Genomic DNA, 15265 nt, shown 5'->3' with positions numbered 1-15265 from the left:
TTCAATTTCACTCAAATACATTCACTGACCTCTAATAGTTACCTTAAATCTCAACAGCCACATGGAATCCATAATATAATAAAAATAATCAAGTATAAAATGTATCAATAAAAATAGGAAACAGAATAGAAATGAGTCTAATAACAAAAAACACACTTTAACACTAGGACTACCGGACTGTTCACCCCCCCTCCCCCCCGAACTACCGAATGGAGTCATTTTGACTCCTGGCTTGTTTTCGTTTATTTTTAGAGTTTCTAGCCCCTGGTTTTGCTGGAACTTTAATTTATAGAATATATATAGAATGTATAGAATGCAAAATAGCAAGAATGTCATCAGGCTTTAGCGCACTTCTTCTAGCCATATTAGCAATTAGCAAAACTGCAGGCCATATTCTACAGAAATTATGTAGTCCATTTGAGAGTTCACTGGTTCACTGACGGATGTCCTGTACATGTCCTGTGTATGTCAAGTATATTTGCAAAAATGCTAATTATTCTAAGTTTAAGCCAGCATTTATTCTAAACATACAAGAAAATGAAACCTAAAATAAATAATAACATTTAGTGACAAAGACTAGCAAGATATAGTAGGGAGTCAAAATGACTCCTTTTGGTAATTAAAGGTAAATTTTGAAAAAAATAAAGTACTCTTTTCTTTTTTTTAAATTATTTATTGTCACAAAATCTTTTTTCGCATCCTAAATGAGTAAAAGTCAAAAAGTCTCAAGCCGGAATTTGGAAAAATGTAGTCACAGAAAAGAAATAAAAATTGCGAGGAGTCAAAATGACTTCATCGGTAGTTCTAGTGTGAAAGTAGCCTGTAACTTGTCTGGACAGTTCCTATAAAAAGGCTCCAAATGTATTCGAACAGTTCATTCTTGTATATTAGTAGAGTACCATTATAGTGTTTGTATTTTAACTTTTAATATCCATGATTGCATAAATGGTAATTGATAAGACACTTGCAGGTAGATAGTGGTTGTGGGAGAACACATAGTACACGGCATCAACATCTTCTATATAGACTGTACAGAGGTCTTTTGGGGGAAACTTCAGTGACAGCAAGAGTTTAAATTCTCTGCAATGTCTGAGATTCAGATTATATGAAGCAGCAATTTGAGATTAAAAAAAGGGAATGGATCCCAAAGGAAGGAGAATGAAAAATGTATCTCATTTTGATTTCAAATAACTCTCCTTACCTTCCCCCTCTCTTTGCTTAACTGCAAAAAATAAAGGTCAAAACAGTGTTGAAAAGATGGCTTGTAAATGCAGCCTAAGGGCATGTGCACACATTGTATTACACATTAGTAATCTGTGGCCAATACCGTATTTTATTTATTTAGAGTCAGAATATGAAAGTGTCCTCCCAAAGTATTGCTTCTAGGGAGATTGCAAAGCATTACAAAGGCACCATATAATGGCAAACATAGTGCCTTTGACTTGGTCATACATGAACCTGAAGACATAGGACTTTGCTTTCTGCATGAGGTCTATTCTGTTAAAATTTAGGGCAGGTGGTCAAGATTAGGGTTGAGCGACCTTGACCTTTTTAGGGTCGAGTCATGTTTTGCGAAACCCGACTTTTTGAAAAGTCGAGTTGGGGCGAAATCGGCCGATTACTGCGAAAAGTCGAGGATCGGCCGGAACACGAAACCCTATGCACGTCAATGGGGATGATTTTTTTTTTTTTGTCTCTCTCTCTCTCTCTCCTCTCTCTCTCTCCTCCGTCCCATATTCCCCTCCGTCCCAGCACAGAAAATCTCGTGTTACACATTGCAAATCCCTACTGCGCACAAGCGATAAAATGATGATAGCCGTGCACGCCCCTAACCCCTATGTCATCACTCTGCCCACACTCCTTCATTGGCTGAAAAAATGGCGCTAAACGCGTCATACGAAACGCGACTTTGGCGTCAAGATCGCGTACCGCATGGCCGACCCCACACAGGGATCGGGTCGGGTTTCATGAGACGCCGACTTTGCCAAAAGTCGGCGACTTATGAAAATGAACGATCCGTTTCGCTCAACCCTAGTCAAGATCTGTCCTATTCAAAAAGGGAAAAAACAACAACTCATGTCTGTTAAGTCAGTTTCACAAATCCATGTTTTACAGTACTAGTATGGCTGGAGATGCTCTCACTGGCCCTGGACTTCTGATCCAAACTCAACAGCCAGTGGGGATATTGAGTTTGGATTTCAATACCTTGGCTGGTTGATGGTACATACTCGGATCATGAAACATGGATTAATGAAATCGGCATTAGGCTCCTATGGGGCAGGTAATGAAGCACTGCACAAAAGTAATTTTTTATAGGAGCCAGGTGAAAAACTAGTAATGATGGTAATTTTCATATTCAAAAGTAGCCTACAAAGAGTCCTAATGACAAATTTAGGCTTGCTAAATCCCTAAATGTGTCATATTTGGAACAAATGTTCGCTTTCTCCAAATATGAATGGATCATTGACTTTTTCAAATATGAACACAAGAGATGTTCTTTATTTGGATTCTAATGAATATTCTCATAGGACATTTTCCAATTTTTCCATTATGAATGCCTCAAGTATTCGATTTGATACAACACTGAATTAAGTGCTTCATTGAATTATGTACTTCGCCTTATGGCCCTATAACTTTGCTTTTAGCCTAGGACACATTTGCATTATATTTTTTCTTTGCCCGCATAACTTGAACATTCTCAGTCACATATACAGGTCCTTCTCAAAAAATTAGCATATAGTGTTAAATTTCATTATTTACCATAATGTAATGATTACAATTAAACTTTCATATATTATAGATTCATTATCCACCAACTGAAATTTGTCAGGTCTTTTATTGTTTTAATACTGATGATTTTGGCATACAACTCCTGATAACCCAAAAAACCTGTCTCAATAAATTAGCATATTTCACCCGTCCAATCAAATAAAAGTGTTTTTTAATAACAAACAAAAAAACATCAAATAATAATGTTCAGTTATGCACTCAATACTTGGTCGGGAATCCTTTGGCAGAAATGACTGCTTCAATGCGGCGTGGCATGGAGGCAATCAACCTGTGACACTGCTGAGATGTTATGGAGGCCCAGGATGCTTCAATAGCGGCCTTAAGCTCATCCAGAGTGTTGGGTCTTGCATCTCTCAACTTTCTCTTCACAATATCCCACAGATTCTCTATGGGGTTCAGGTCAGGAGAGTTGGCAGGCCAATTGAGCACAGTAATACCATGGTCAGTAAACCATTTACCAGTGGTTTTGGCACTGTGAGCAGGTGCCAGGTCGTGCTGGAAAATGAAATCTTCATCTCCGTAAAGCATTTCAGCCGATGGAAGCATGAAGTGCTCCAAAATCTCCTGATAGCTAGCTGCATTGACCCTGCCCTTGATGAAACACAGTGGACCAACACCAGCAGCTGACATAGCACCCCACACCATCACTGACTGTGGGTACTTGACACTAGACTTCAGGCATTTTGGCATTTCCTTCTCCCCAGTCTTCCTCCAGACTCTGGCACCTTGATTTCCGAATGACATGCAAAATTTGCTTTCATCAGAAAAAAGTACTTGGGACCACTTAGCAACAGTCCAGTGCTGCTTCTCTGTAGCCCAGGTCAGGCGCTTCTGCCGCTGTTTATGGTTCAAAAGTGGCTTTACCTGGGGAATGCGGCACCTGTAGCCCATTTCCTCCACACCAGACTCAGTCCACTGCTTCCTCAGGTTCCCCAAGGTCTGGAATCGGTCCTTCTCCACAATCTTCCTCAGGGTCCGGTCACCTCTTCTTGTTGTACAGCGTTTTCTGCCACATTGTTTCCTTCCAACAGACTTACCATTGAGGTGCCTTGATACAGCACTCTGGGAACAGCCTATTTGTTGAGAAATTTCTTTCTGGGTCTTACCCTCTTGCTTGAGGGTGTCAATGATGGCCTTCTTGACATCTGTCAGGTCGCTAGTCTTACCCATGATGGGGGTTTTGAGTAATGAACCAGGCAGGGAGTTTTTAAAAGCCTCAGGTATCTTTTGCATGTGTTTAGAGTTAATTAGTTGATTCAGAAGATTAGGGTAATAGGTCGTTTAGAGAACCTTTTCTTGATATGCTAATTTATTGAGACAGGTTTTTTGGGTTATCAGGAGTTGTATGTCAAAATCATCAGTATTAAAACAATAAAAGACCTGACAAATTTCAGTTGGTGGATAATGAATCTATATAATATATGAAAGTTTAATTGTAATCATTACATTATGGTAAATAATGAAATTTAACACTATATGCTAATTTTTTGAGAAGGACCTGTATATACTGGTAGTATCTTTGGATATGGGGTTGAAGTGTGAATTTACATGTATATACCAATATATAGTGGTGAATGTATTCATCATTAATAGCAAGACTCTCTGATTGCAGATTGGTTGTTTGACCAACCTCATTTGGCCATCCTTCCAGCTTTGTGCATGAAGTAGTTTGGAATATCAGACTTTTTTTTACGAAATTCAGCTATTTAGAGTAACCAGCTATTTATCAGAATCCGTCCTTTCCTCAACCCTTAATCTACTAAAATGCTTGTGCATGCCCTCATCATCTCCCGCCTCGACTGCTGCAACATCCTTTTCTGTGCATTCCCTGCTAACACTCTCGCACCTCTTCAGTCTGTCCTTAACTCTGCTGCCCATCTAATTCACCTCTCTCCTCGCTACTCCTCCGCTTCTCCCCTCTGCAAAGCGCTTCACTGGCTCCCATTCCCTTAGCGTATCCAGTTCAAATTACTAATACTAACCTACAAAGCCATCCATAACCTATCTCCTCCCTATATCTCTGAACTAATCTCCTGATATCTTCCGTCACATAACCTCTGGTCCTCCCAAGACCTCCTTCTCTCCTCCACACTTATTAGCTCCTCACCAAATTGCTTCCAAGACGTCTCCCGAATGTCCTCCATCCTCTGGAATTCTGTGCCGCAACTCATCCGACTATCAACCATATTCGGATCTTTCAGACGGAACCTGAAAACCCACCTCTTCAAGAAAGCTTACAGCCTGCAATGACCCCGCTGCCTCCTCACCACTCCCAGAGCTACCCCCTCACCAACACCGGATCTGCCGCAGTCCCTCCAACCCATTGTCTCCTTCCCCACCATCCTGTAGAATGTAACACCGCAAGGGCAGTGTCCTTGCCCTTCTGTATCAGTCTGTAATTATTAGTTTGTTGTACTGTAAGTGATATCTGTAATTTGTATGTAACCCCTTCTCATGTACAGCACCATGGAATCAATGGTGCTATATAAATAAATAATAATAATTTGCATGTCATTATTTTCCTGGTGATAATCCTGATGTCTTCTACTTTTCATCTGGGATTTATGGGTTGTACAGGGAAGAACAAAAGGATAACAACATTATGAACTTTTGACTTTCAGGTTTCATATCTCACCATCCACTACTACTTTGATAGTGAGATGACCATCATTTTATAGACAATCATCTTGGCTAGCTCATACATAAATTTGACTTGTCACTATTTAGCATATGATCAGTTATTCAGATTCTTGTTATGTCACTGCATTGTTGTTTTGCTCCTGGTGGTGGAAAATTTTTTTTCCTCCTGTATACTCAAAAATACAACCTGTTTTCACATTCCCTGATAGCTCAGTGTATTGTTAGGTTTATTCCAAAGTGAAAGGTCATTGGTTCGAATCGTGAAGCAGCCTTGAAGATCGTTTCCCAAGAAAAGAGAAACGGCATCATCGATATGTAGCTCATCGATAGCGGTCTCTATGCCAAGAAAATTGCCAAACTGCATCATGTGAGTGCTATGACAGTTATTATAGTGCATGTGGTAAAGGGGTAATTCTAATTTCCAAGATCCTATCCCAATATTTAGTAGATATAATAATAATGTTAGCAAATACCTTCAATTAGAACTGTAGTATAGTTCTGATTAGCCATGTCACTTATCCCATGTGCAGAACATTGCAAGTGGCTTAGGTATTTGCTTGTGAAAGAAACAAGTCCAGTATCAATCCATAAAATAAAATCTTTTATTTCATGATGAAAATAGCTATGGCAACACTGAAATATGCCTAGGTACAGGCATACTTGGGGATAAGATGTGCAAGGAGGTGAAACCAGACTCATTTTGAATGACTACTGCCTTCTTAAACCAAACCCGGTCTGAACTGTTCACTCTGATTGAAGTGGCTTAGGTATGCTTGGTTACAATGACTAACATCTAATTCACTATGTGAGTGGTCGTAACCATCGATACCTAAGTTACTGCAATGCTCATATGGGGTAAGCGACATTCCATATCAGGAGAAATATACTACATTTCTAATTGGAGGTATTTGCTAATATTATTTTTATTACACCTACTACATATTGGGATAGGATCTTGGAGATAGGAATGTCCCTTTTAATATAATGGGCAGGAGAGAGGGTATCGATTTTACCCTGCTGATGTCTGCAGCTCTTCTTTTGATTACAAAGCCAGGCATGAAGTCAATGTTGCAGTGCGATGCAAATGTGATGTAATGGAGGAACAGCTAATCAAAAGAAGAGCCATTAATACCTACAGGTAAGAGGCAGTACTCTCTCCCATCAAAGTAGACAAAGACCACTGTCGTATAGTATATGGTTTGAGTGTTTGCTTTATATTCAGTTGGGCAATTATAATGTTCGAAAAGAAGAAAGTTATATTTACAAAACTGTAAAGCGCTGCGGAATATGTTAGCACTATAGAAAAATAAAGATTATTATTATTATATTTCATGAAATTGGGAAAACTAATCATTCAGCAGCCTTCCATTACCCGTAATTAATCAACTTTTTCCATTATGACAGGAGGTACCATTAACTATTCTCCATGCCTTCATACATTGGCACAAATTAATCTTATAGGTTAACAAAAAACAGAATAAAAAATATAAAGTCTTACTCATTAAGTGTGTGAGTTGGCATCTCATTCCGCTCATTTTGACCATAACAACTAGTCTTGGCTTCTGGAATTACTGAATATGTGTCCAACATGGCTGATGCAGCTGTTGTAATAATTCCGAGGCCATCTCTTACTCTGGCTTCCAAGGTGTAGTCCCAGTCGTCATAAGATACAGAAACTAATCCAGATGGAAATTCAAAAGGTATTATTTCTGTGTTACCCGTCACCAGATTAGGAACAATCCAGATGTAACCGTATCCCATAAGGCCTAAAGAGCGGGCTTCATCAAAAATTCTAATGGATTCATCCTTTGAACAATAAAGGAGTATAACCGAAGAATGGATCCTCTTCAGCTGATTAAGAGTTTGTGCATCAGTATATGATGCGTCCAGAGTAATTACATTCTGCACATCCCAATCCACAAAACTATTTTCCACAGTGTTTTTTATGAAACTTATAAAGTCTCGATATCCTGGGAAAGTGCTTGTTATAAGAGAGAAAACATGCCAGTCATATTCCTCCATAATACTAAGCATGACAGTAGCTTGCTGTGTGATGGAAGCTCCAAACTGGAAGAAGGTTGACATTGAATCCTGCAAAAGAACAATATAAGAAATGATCAGGAACGAAACGATTACTTGGAAAAATATTATGTCAATAAAAGAATGGCATTCATAGTGATGAACATGCAGAATTCAAATTTTCCAAGAAGTTTTTCACTTAGACTTTGAATGTATATGCATACATTTGCTTTCACCATTATTGGACATTTTATCCATTGAGTTCTAAAGACAAAATAGGCCAAACTGTATGAGAATACACATCTCAATTTAATTTAAATACTGCATAATTATTGAAAAAGCTTTAAGTGGCTTTTTACATTGTGGAAAAAGAAAGTAGGAAGCAGATATGATAAAATAATAAATATGTGTTAGGGCTGGCGGAATGCACCGAATAAATATAAAGATAATAAAAGGTGCGTTCGCAGCCCGGGGTCCACCGTGCAGAGATGGAACCTGCTGCTAGGTAATGGCAGCACTATATGGCAGTACTACGCCGGACTAAACACGGGTTCCGTCACCCGGTATGAACTGATGCGGGCTCTGTTGCTTCACAGTGTTGCAGGGAAACTAAGGAAACGCTGTGCCCTGTTAACAGTCACAGGGTGCAGCAGATGAACGCTAGTGGGATCCCTGAAATTCACCCCCCACTATGCTGGTGATTGATCCCGCTCTGACCCTCGGTGGCTTTTGAGCCCGCACCTGAGGACGCCCTGAGTCAGATGCTGAGATAAGCGAGAGTTCCCACCCTACACTCACGAACTGTCAGTACTAATTAAAGATTACTGCACAGAGTGCAAACAGCGCTGCTCTGGTAGATGCCACTAACCACCCTTACAAGGGTTAGGAAAGCGCTCTAATTGCGCAGAGCACTGCACTGGTGGTCGCTGCTGGTTAGGCACAGTAAGGATAGTGCTCTTGTGTTAAGGATAGCACTGTCAGGCTCTAGGTAGCTCCAACATTCGCAAACATTCAACAACTCTAGGAATGGGAATGATTAAGGAGCAATCACCAGAACAGGCATACAACTACACACACATGATTACAGGTTTATACTAGCGCATGACCGAACGGCCATGCAAGCCTTTTATAGATGTAGCCTTCCAGGACCTTCCTAGTGGTCCAATCTGAGCCACTACAGGACCTGAGCATGTGACCTCCGAACTCCAATGAGAGGTCGTCCCACGGGCATGCTCAGTAGATGAAAAGCAGGGCTTAGTCCCTGGAACGTCTGCCCACCGCTGATCAATGCTGGTTGCAAAGGCTGAACCTGGGGTGGCAGCTCTAACCAGCCGCTCAGTATCAGCTTGAGCCAGACGCTGGGACCGACGTCTCTGCTGAGCAGACTCCACTGCAGCTGGGGAAGAATGGGAGACTGCAGAGGACATGGTTCGAGATTCCCCCTGTGCAGTGGCGGGAACTTGACACCAAACAGTATGATTTACCAGTAGAGTCCTTACCTGTCCCTGTGCTTTTGCTCTAGTGTACCATCACTAGTTGCTGTGTACTTGTGTGTACTTGGCTGCAGTGATGATACATTATATTCCACATGTGGCAGCTGCAGCCAATCAGTGGTCTCAAAATAGTGACAGCAATGGAATGGCAGTGGATGTGACAGGTAGGTAATAATTTATCATTTTGCCACATTAGCCTCTCTCGTCAGCTTTTTTCGCAACTCGGAAAGAAAAACCCATAAATTTAGTAAGTGTATTTTTTCAGGATATATTATGGTAACTAAACCCAACTGAAGTGCATATTATATAACTTCTTATATAAAAAAGCATTTTTTTGGTGATAAACACTGTGTGCTGGAAGTGACATGGGAGAATCATGCCGTACATTCAGTTTCACTAATATAAATAACACACATCTTCCTGATGTTCCAATAAAGAAAAACAGTAAAAAGGACAAAGGAAATTAGGTATTGAAGAAATACGTGAATGAAACCTGATATCAAGCGTAATATTTAAAAATAACCTGACATTTAAAAAAAAACATTATTAGCCTGCAGATATGGGGTTAATCTGCAGGTTGATAGCATTCTAAAACTGGCTAGCACTAAAAGCCCCGCTGATAGAAGGAAATAAAAATGTTGTTCCCTTATGTTATTCTCTCTGGCAGCTTCTGGCTTTTAGTCACAGCCGGCACGGATTGAATCTCCGCTCAGTACATAGTGAACAGCAGCGATAAGCATGCCCCGACACTAACTGACAGCAGGTTCAGCATTAGAGCCGGCTATTAGTCAATACCGGGGCTTGGTTACATCTGCCACTCAGCATCTACTGAGCGGAGATTGAAGCCACGTAGGCTGTGCCATTATAACTGAAAGCCGGATGCTGATTTCAGGAATAAAGTTAATTTACTCTCGAAAGCGGGGATCTCAGTGTGGTGGCCTCATGGCTTCAGAAAACTATTGACCTGTTGGGTAACCCCATATCTGCAGGATAATAGTGTTTTTTACTTCACAGACTCCCTTTAATTGTTGATAGTCTTACTTATAAATACATTCTGTGAACTATTATTCAAGTGTGTGACAGCACAGCACTGGAGAGGAAATTTGTGTGAGGCAAAGAGAATATTGACACTCATGGCTTTTAGGGCAACTGGAGGCTTTGGAGTATTTTCAATTTTTGACTAATTGATTTATAATTTCCTGAGAAAATTTGGAAAATTAGAGTTTTTAAAGATTCTCTCATTTCTATCATATACCAATTGCTTAGATGAAAGCCTCATTCACTGAAACCCTGTAAGTTATTATTAAAGTTTATATGCACTCTTTGTGGTGTCAGATAATGCCTTTGAGAGGCACAGTCTTTTCAGATCAATAGCTTCATAATACAAGGTGCAATTTGCATGACCTGTACACTTTGTAATTTTATCTTCTAATCCTCAGTGACAGTATTTGCACTTTGATTTTGTAAATCCAAAATATCACTATGTACAATTATTTTTGTTAATTTTTACAAAATTGGAAAGAAAAGGAAGGGTGGCAGATATTCCATTCTCTTAATCCTCAACCACAAAAATGGCCCAAGGTGCCTCCTAAAGATACAAGCAAAAGGTTTTATAGCAAGAAATCAACTAAAACCACAAAGAAATCCTGACGGTGAACAGCTTGCATCTATTGAAAACTTAGTTTTTATTAAGATCAAAATTCAGATCAGAATTGTTAATAGTGACATATACTGTATTCCAACAACAATGTAATATGTCTCCTCCAATGTTCTTTATACAGTATGTGTGTTAGTATTTACTTACTATTTTGATTATTGCTTAATATTACTCCAAGAATTTCAGTAATCTTCAGTTTAGGTGATAACTTATAAATGAACATTTTGTAAGAAAATGTAGCACACTGATAAGACAAAATAATTGTGATTGGAAAATAGAAATAAAATAGCCAAGAACAAGTAGGGTAGAAACCGAAATTAAGAATACTGGATTGATAAATCCAATGAGCTAACAAAGGAGATAAATCCTTCTGAAGAGAAATTATGTGTTGCTGTTAGACAGAATCATCCTGATGGCAAAAAATAAGATTACTAAACACTAAAATAGACACCTAGCAAGTGGAAACTGAAAGAATATTTATCAATTAATTTGCTCATATGTTAGGAATCAGTAGCTAGCTATATAAATTTGATAATTATAATCTATTTGCTCTCAGAACTAACAATTTTTTGGAGTGGCCATTTTTACAAAAGGGACAACGGCTCTATTGCATGGCAATTTTTATAATTAGCTTTTCAAAAATTTATATAAAGACATAATTTTGCTTTCGACAAAATAATAGTTTACTGAAAGTTAATTTCAAGGTGAGAATCAATATGGGTCACACTTTTTGTTGCCACTTTTTCAAAAATGGCCATTTCAACAAACTCGAAAATTGCCGAAAAAACTGTAAGTAAAAAAAATGTTTTACCAAATTTTGGCTGCTGCTGTAAACTAATTTATTACTAAGTGTTTGGGCTGTAATCCTCTTTTATAATGTTACTAAAAGTGCAAGATCATGGAACCACAGATTCATGTTCTCAATTAACTTCTTCAGTGACTTTTTATATTAATGCCGTGAGTTCTCCAAACTCTACATCAAAAAGCGGAAGACACTGTCCAGGGCAATTACCCATAAAATTAAAGAGAATAATTACACAATTCACTTACAGTTTAGAAGAACATTATCCAAAAAAGGGATTCAAATAATTTAGGGGAATATATTGTCTTTCAACATGCCCTGGGTGTCCTTTGCTGTAAAAACCGCAAATGGTTTCCTGCAATAGAAGTAATGTAATCTTTGCTGTTTTATCATCCCTGTCTTCTCAGCATATAGTAAATTATGAAAGATTTATCGTGTCTGGGCACAAACCTTTGGAGTTAGAACAACGGGAGATGCAAAGTCAATTAGTTTTATTTAGATTTGAGTTTGCTTGAAGTATATATAAAGTATTTTTGATTACTTTGTAGATGATGTTTGCAATCATAGTGAGTGTTTGACAGTTGTTAATCTTTTGATCGAAATGCTATTTGTGACCGTATTGTTTTATATACCAATGAATTACATTTTATTTACAAGGATTAGGAATTACTGTTTATTATTAATATTATTATTATTACTATTAGTAGTAGTAGTATCAATCTATGCCTTAGTAAATCTAAGTTATTAGCTCCATTTTTGTTTTTAATTATTCATGCTATTGATCTCTGGGGAAAGACTTTGAAATGTCTACTTTATTTTACTTGTTAAATAGTTCTACTTCTAATTAGATGTATTCTTTAATCCAAATATATATTGTTAATTAATTTAAATTAGTGTAGATATATTAACCTGTATGCATTAAGCTCACTGTGTCTGCTTGGGTGAACATAATGGTATATGCAATGTTACAGGTGAATATGCAGCTGACTGGGGGTCTATTGACAGGGCCTCATTAAACAGTGCGGCACTAGGGACATTTATTGGGAGCACTTACATTATAAGTGGCATTTACTGTGTAAATAGGCCTCACATTACAAGAAATAAAACCTTCAAACAGCCATAAATAAGGCAGTATTACAAACCCAATTACAAAAAAAGTTTGGGATGCTGTGTTAACCCCTTAAGCCCCGAGGGTGGTTTGCACGTTAATGACCGGGCCAATTTTTACAATTCTGACCACTGTCCCTTTATGAGGCTATAACTCTGGAACGCTTTGACGGATCTTGGCGATTCTGACATTGTTTTTTCGTGACATATTGTACTTCATGTTAGTGGTAAAATTTATTCGATATAACTTGCGTTTATTTGTGAAAAAAATGGAAATTTGGTGAAAATTTAGAAAATTTTGCAATTTTCCAACTTTGAATTTTTATGCCCTTAAATCACAGACATATGTCACGCAAAATACTTAATAAGTAACATTTCCCACAAGTCTACTTTACATCAGTACAATTTTGGAACCAAAATTTTTTTTTGTGACGGAGTTATAAGGGTTAAAAGTTGACCAGCAATTTCTCATTTTTACAACACCATTTTTTTTTAGGGACCACATCTCATTTGAAGTCATTTTGAGGGGTCTATATGATAGAAAATACTCAAGTGTGACACCATTCTAAAAACTGCACCCCTCAAGGTGCTCAAAACCACATTCAAGAAGTTTATTAACCCTTCAGGTGTTTCACAGGAATTTTTGGAATGTTTAAATAAAAATGAACATTTAACTTTTTTTCACACAAAATTTATTTCAGCTCCAATTTGTTTTATTTTACCAAGGGTAACAGGAGAAAATGGACCCCCAGAGTTGTTGTACAATTTGTCCTGAGTACGCTGATACCCCATATGTGGGGGTAAACCACTGTTTGGGCGTATGGCAGAGCTCAGAAGGAAAGGAGCGCCATTTGACTTTTCAATGCAAAATTGACTGGAATTGAGATGGGACGCCATGTTGCGTTTGGAGAGCCCCTGATGTGCCTAAACACTGAAACCCCCTACAAGTGACACCATTTTGGAAAGTAGACCCCCTAAGGAACTTATCTTGATGTGTGGTGAGCACTTTGACCCACCAAGTGCTTCACAGAAGTTTATAATGCAGAGCCATAAAAATAAAAAATCATATTTTTTCACAAAAATGATCTTTTCGCCCCCAATTTTTTATTTTCCCAAGGGTAAGAGAAGAAATTGGACCCCAAAAAATGTTGTGCAATTTGTCCTGAGAACGCTGATACCCCATATGTGGGTGTAAACCATTGTTTGGGCGCATGGCAGAGCTTGGAAGGGAAGGAGCGCCATTTGACTTTTCAATGCAAAATTGACTGGAATTGAGATGGGACGCCATGTTGCGTTTGGAGAGCCCCTGATGTGCCTAAACACTGAAACCCCCTACAAGTGACACCATTTTGGAAAGTAGACCCCCTAAGGAACTTATCTTGATGTGTGGTGAGCACTTTGATCCACCAAGTGCTTCACAGAAGTTTATAATGCAGAGCCATAAAAATAAAAAATCATATTTTTTCACAAAAATGATCTTTTCGCCCCCAATTTTTTATTTTCCCAAGGGTAAGAGAAGAAATTGGACCCCAAAAAATGTTGTGCAATTTGTCCTGAGAATGCTGATACCCCATATGTGGGTGTAAACCATTGTTTGGGCGCATGGCAGAGCTTGGAAGGGAAGGAGCGCCATTTGACTTTTCAATGCAAAATTGACTGGAATTGAGATGGGACGCCATGTTGCGTTTGGAGAGCCCCTGATGTGCCTAAACATTGAAACTCCTTACAAGTGACACCATTTTGGAAAGTAGACCCCCTAAGGAACTTATCTAGATGTGTGGTGAGCACTTTGACCCACCAAGTGCTTCACAGAAGTTTATAATGCAGAGCCGTAAAAATAAAAAATCATATTTTTTCACAAAAATGATCTTTTCGCCCCCAATTTTTTATTTTCCCAAGGGTAAGAGAAGAAATTGGACCGCAAAAAATGTTGTGCAATTTGTCTTGAGTACGCTGATACCCCATATGTGGGTGTAAACCATTGTTTGGGCGCATGGCAGAGCTTGGAAGGGAAGGAGCGCCATTTGACTTTTCAATGCAAAATTGACTGGAATTGAGATGGGACGCCATGTTGCGTTTGGAGAGCCCCTGATGTGCCTAAACATTGAAACTCCTTACAAGTGACACCATTTTGGAAAGTAGACCCCCTAAGGAACTTATCTAGATGTGTGGTGAGCACTTTGACCCACCAAGTGCTTCACAGAAGTTTATAATGCAGAGCCGTAAAAATAAAAAATCATATTTTTTCACAAAAATGATATTTTTGCCCCCAATTTTTTATTTTCCCAAGGGTAAGAGAAGAAACTGGACCCCAAAAAATGTTGTGCAATTTGTCCTGAGTACGCTGATACCCCATATGTGGGTGTAAACCATTGTTTGGGCGCATGGCAGAGCTTGGAAGGGAAGGAGCGCCATTTGACTTTTCAATGCAAAATTGACTGGAATTGAGATGGGACGCCATGTTGCGTTTGGAGAGCCCCTGATGTGCCTAAACATTGAAACTCCTTACAAGTGACACCATTTTGGAAAGTAGACCCCCTAAGGAACTTATCTAGATGTGTGGTGAGCACTTTGACCCACCAAGTGCTTCACAGAAGTTTATAATGCAGAGCCGTAAAAATAAAAAATCATATTTTTTCACAAAAATGATCTTTTCGCCCCCAATTTTTTATTTTCCCAAGGGTAAGAGAAGAAATTGGACCCCAAAAAATGTTGTGCAATTTGTCCTGAGTACGCTGATACCCCATATGTGGGTGT

General features: G+C 38.7%; 1 protein-coding gene across 3 annotated transcripts in view; it reads right to left on the bottom strand.

Moving 5' to 3' along the window:
• Nucleotides 1–15265, bottom strand: part of GRIN2A (glutamate ionotropic receptor NMDA type subunit 2A) — a 678902-nt gene that overhangs the window by 221498 nt on the left and 442139 nt on the right. For all 3 annotated transcript variants that reach the window (XM_077275211.1, XM_077275210.1, XM_077275212.1), the window contains one exon: nt 6929–7521. In XM_077275211.1, the coding sequence (XP_077131326.1) occupies nt 6929–7521 (593 nt within the window). The remainder of the gene's footprint in view (nt 1–6928; nt 7522–15265) is intronic.

The sequence above is a fragment of the Ranitomeya variabilis genome, chromosome 7 (assembly GCF_051348905.1).
Source record: "Ranitomeya variabilis isolate aRanVar5 chromosome 7, aRanVar5.hap1, whole genome shotgun sequence".
NCBI lineage: Eukaryota > Metazoa > Chordata > Amphibia > Anura > Dendrobatidae > Ranitomeya > Ranitomeya variabilis.
The sequence above is the reverse complement of the archived record's forward strand: the minus strand, read 5'-3'. Positions and strand labels throughout refer to the sequence as shown.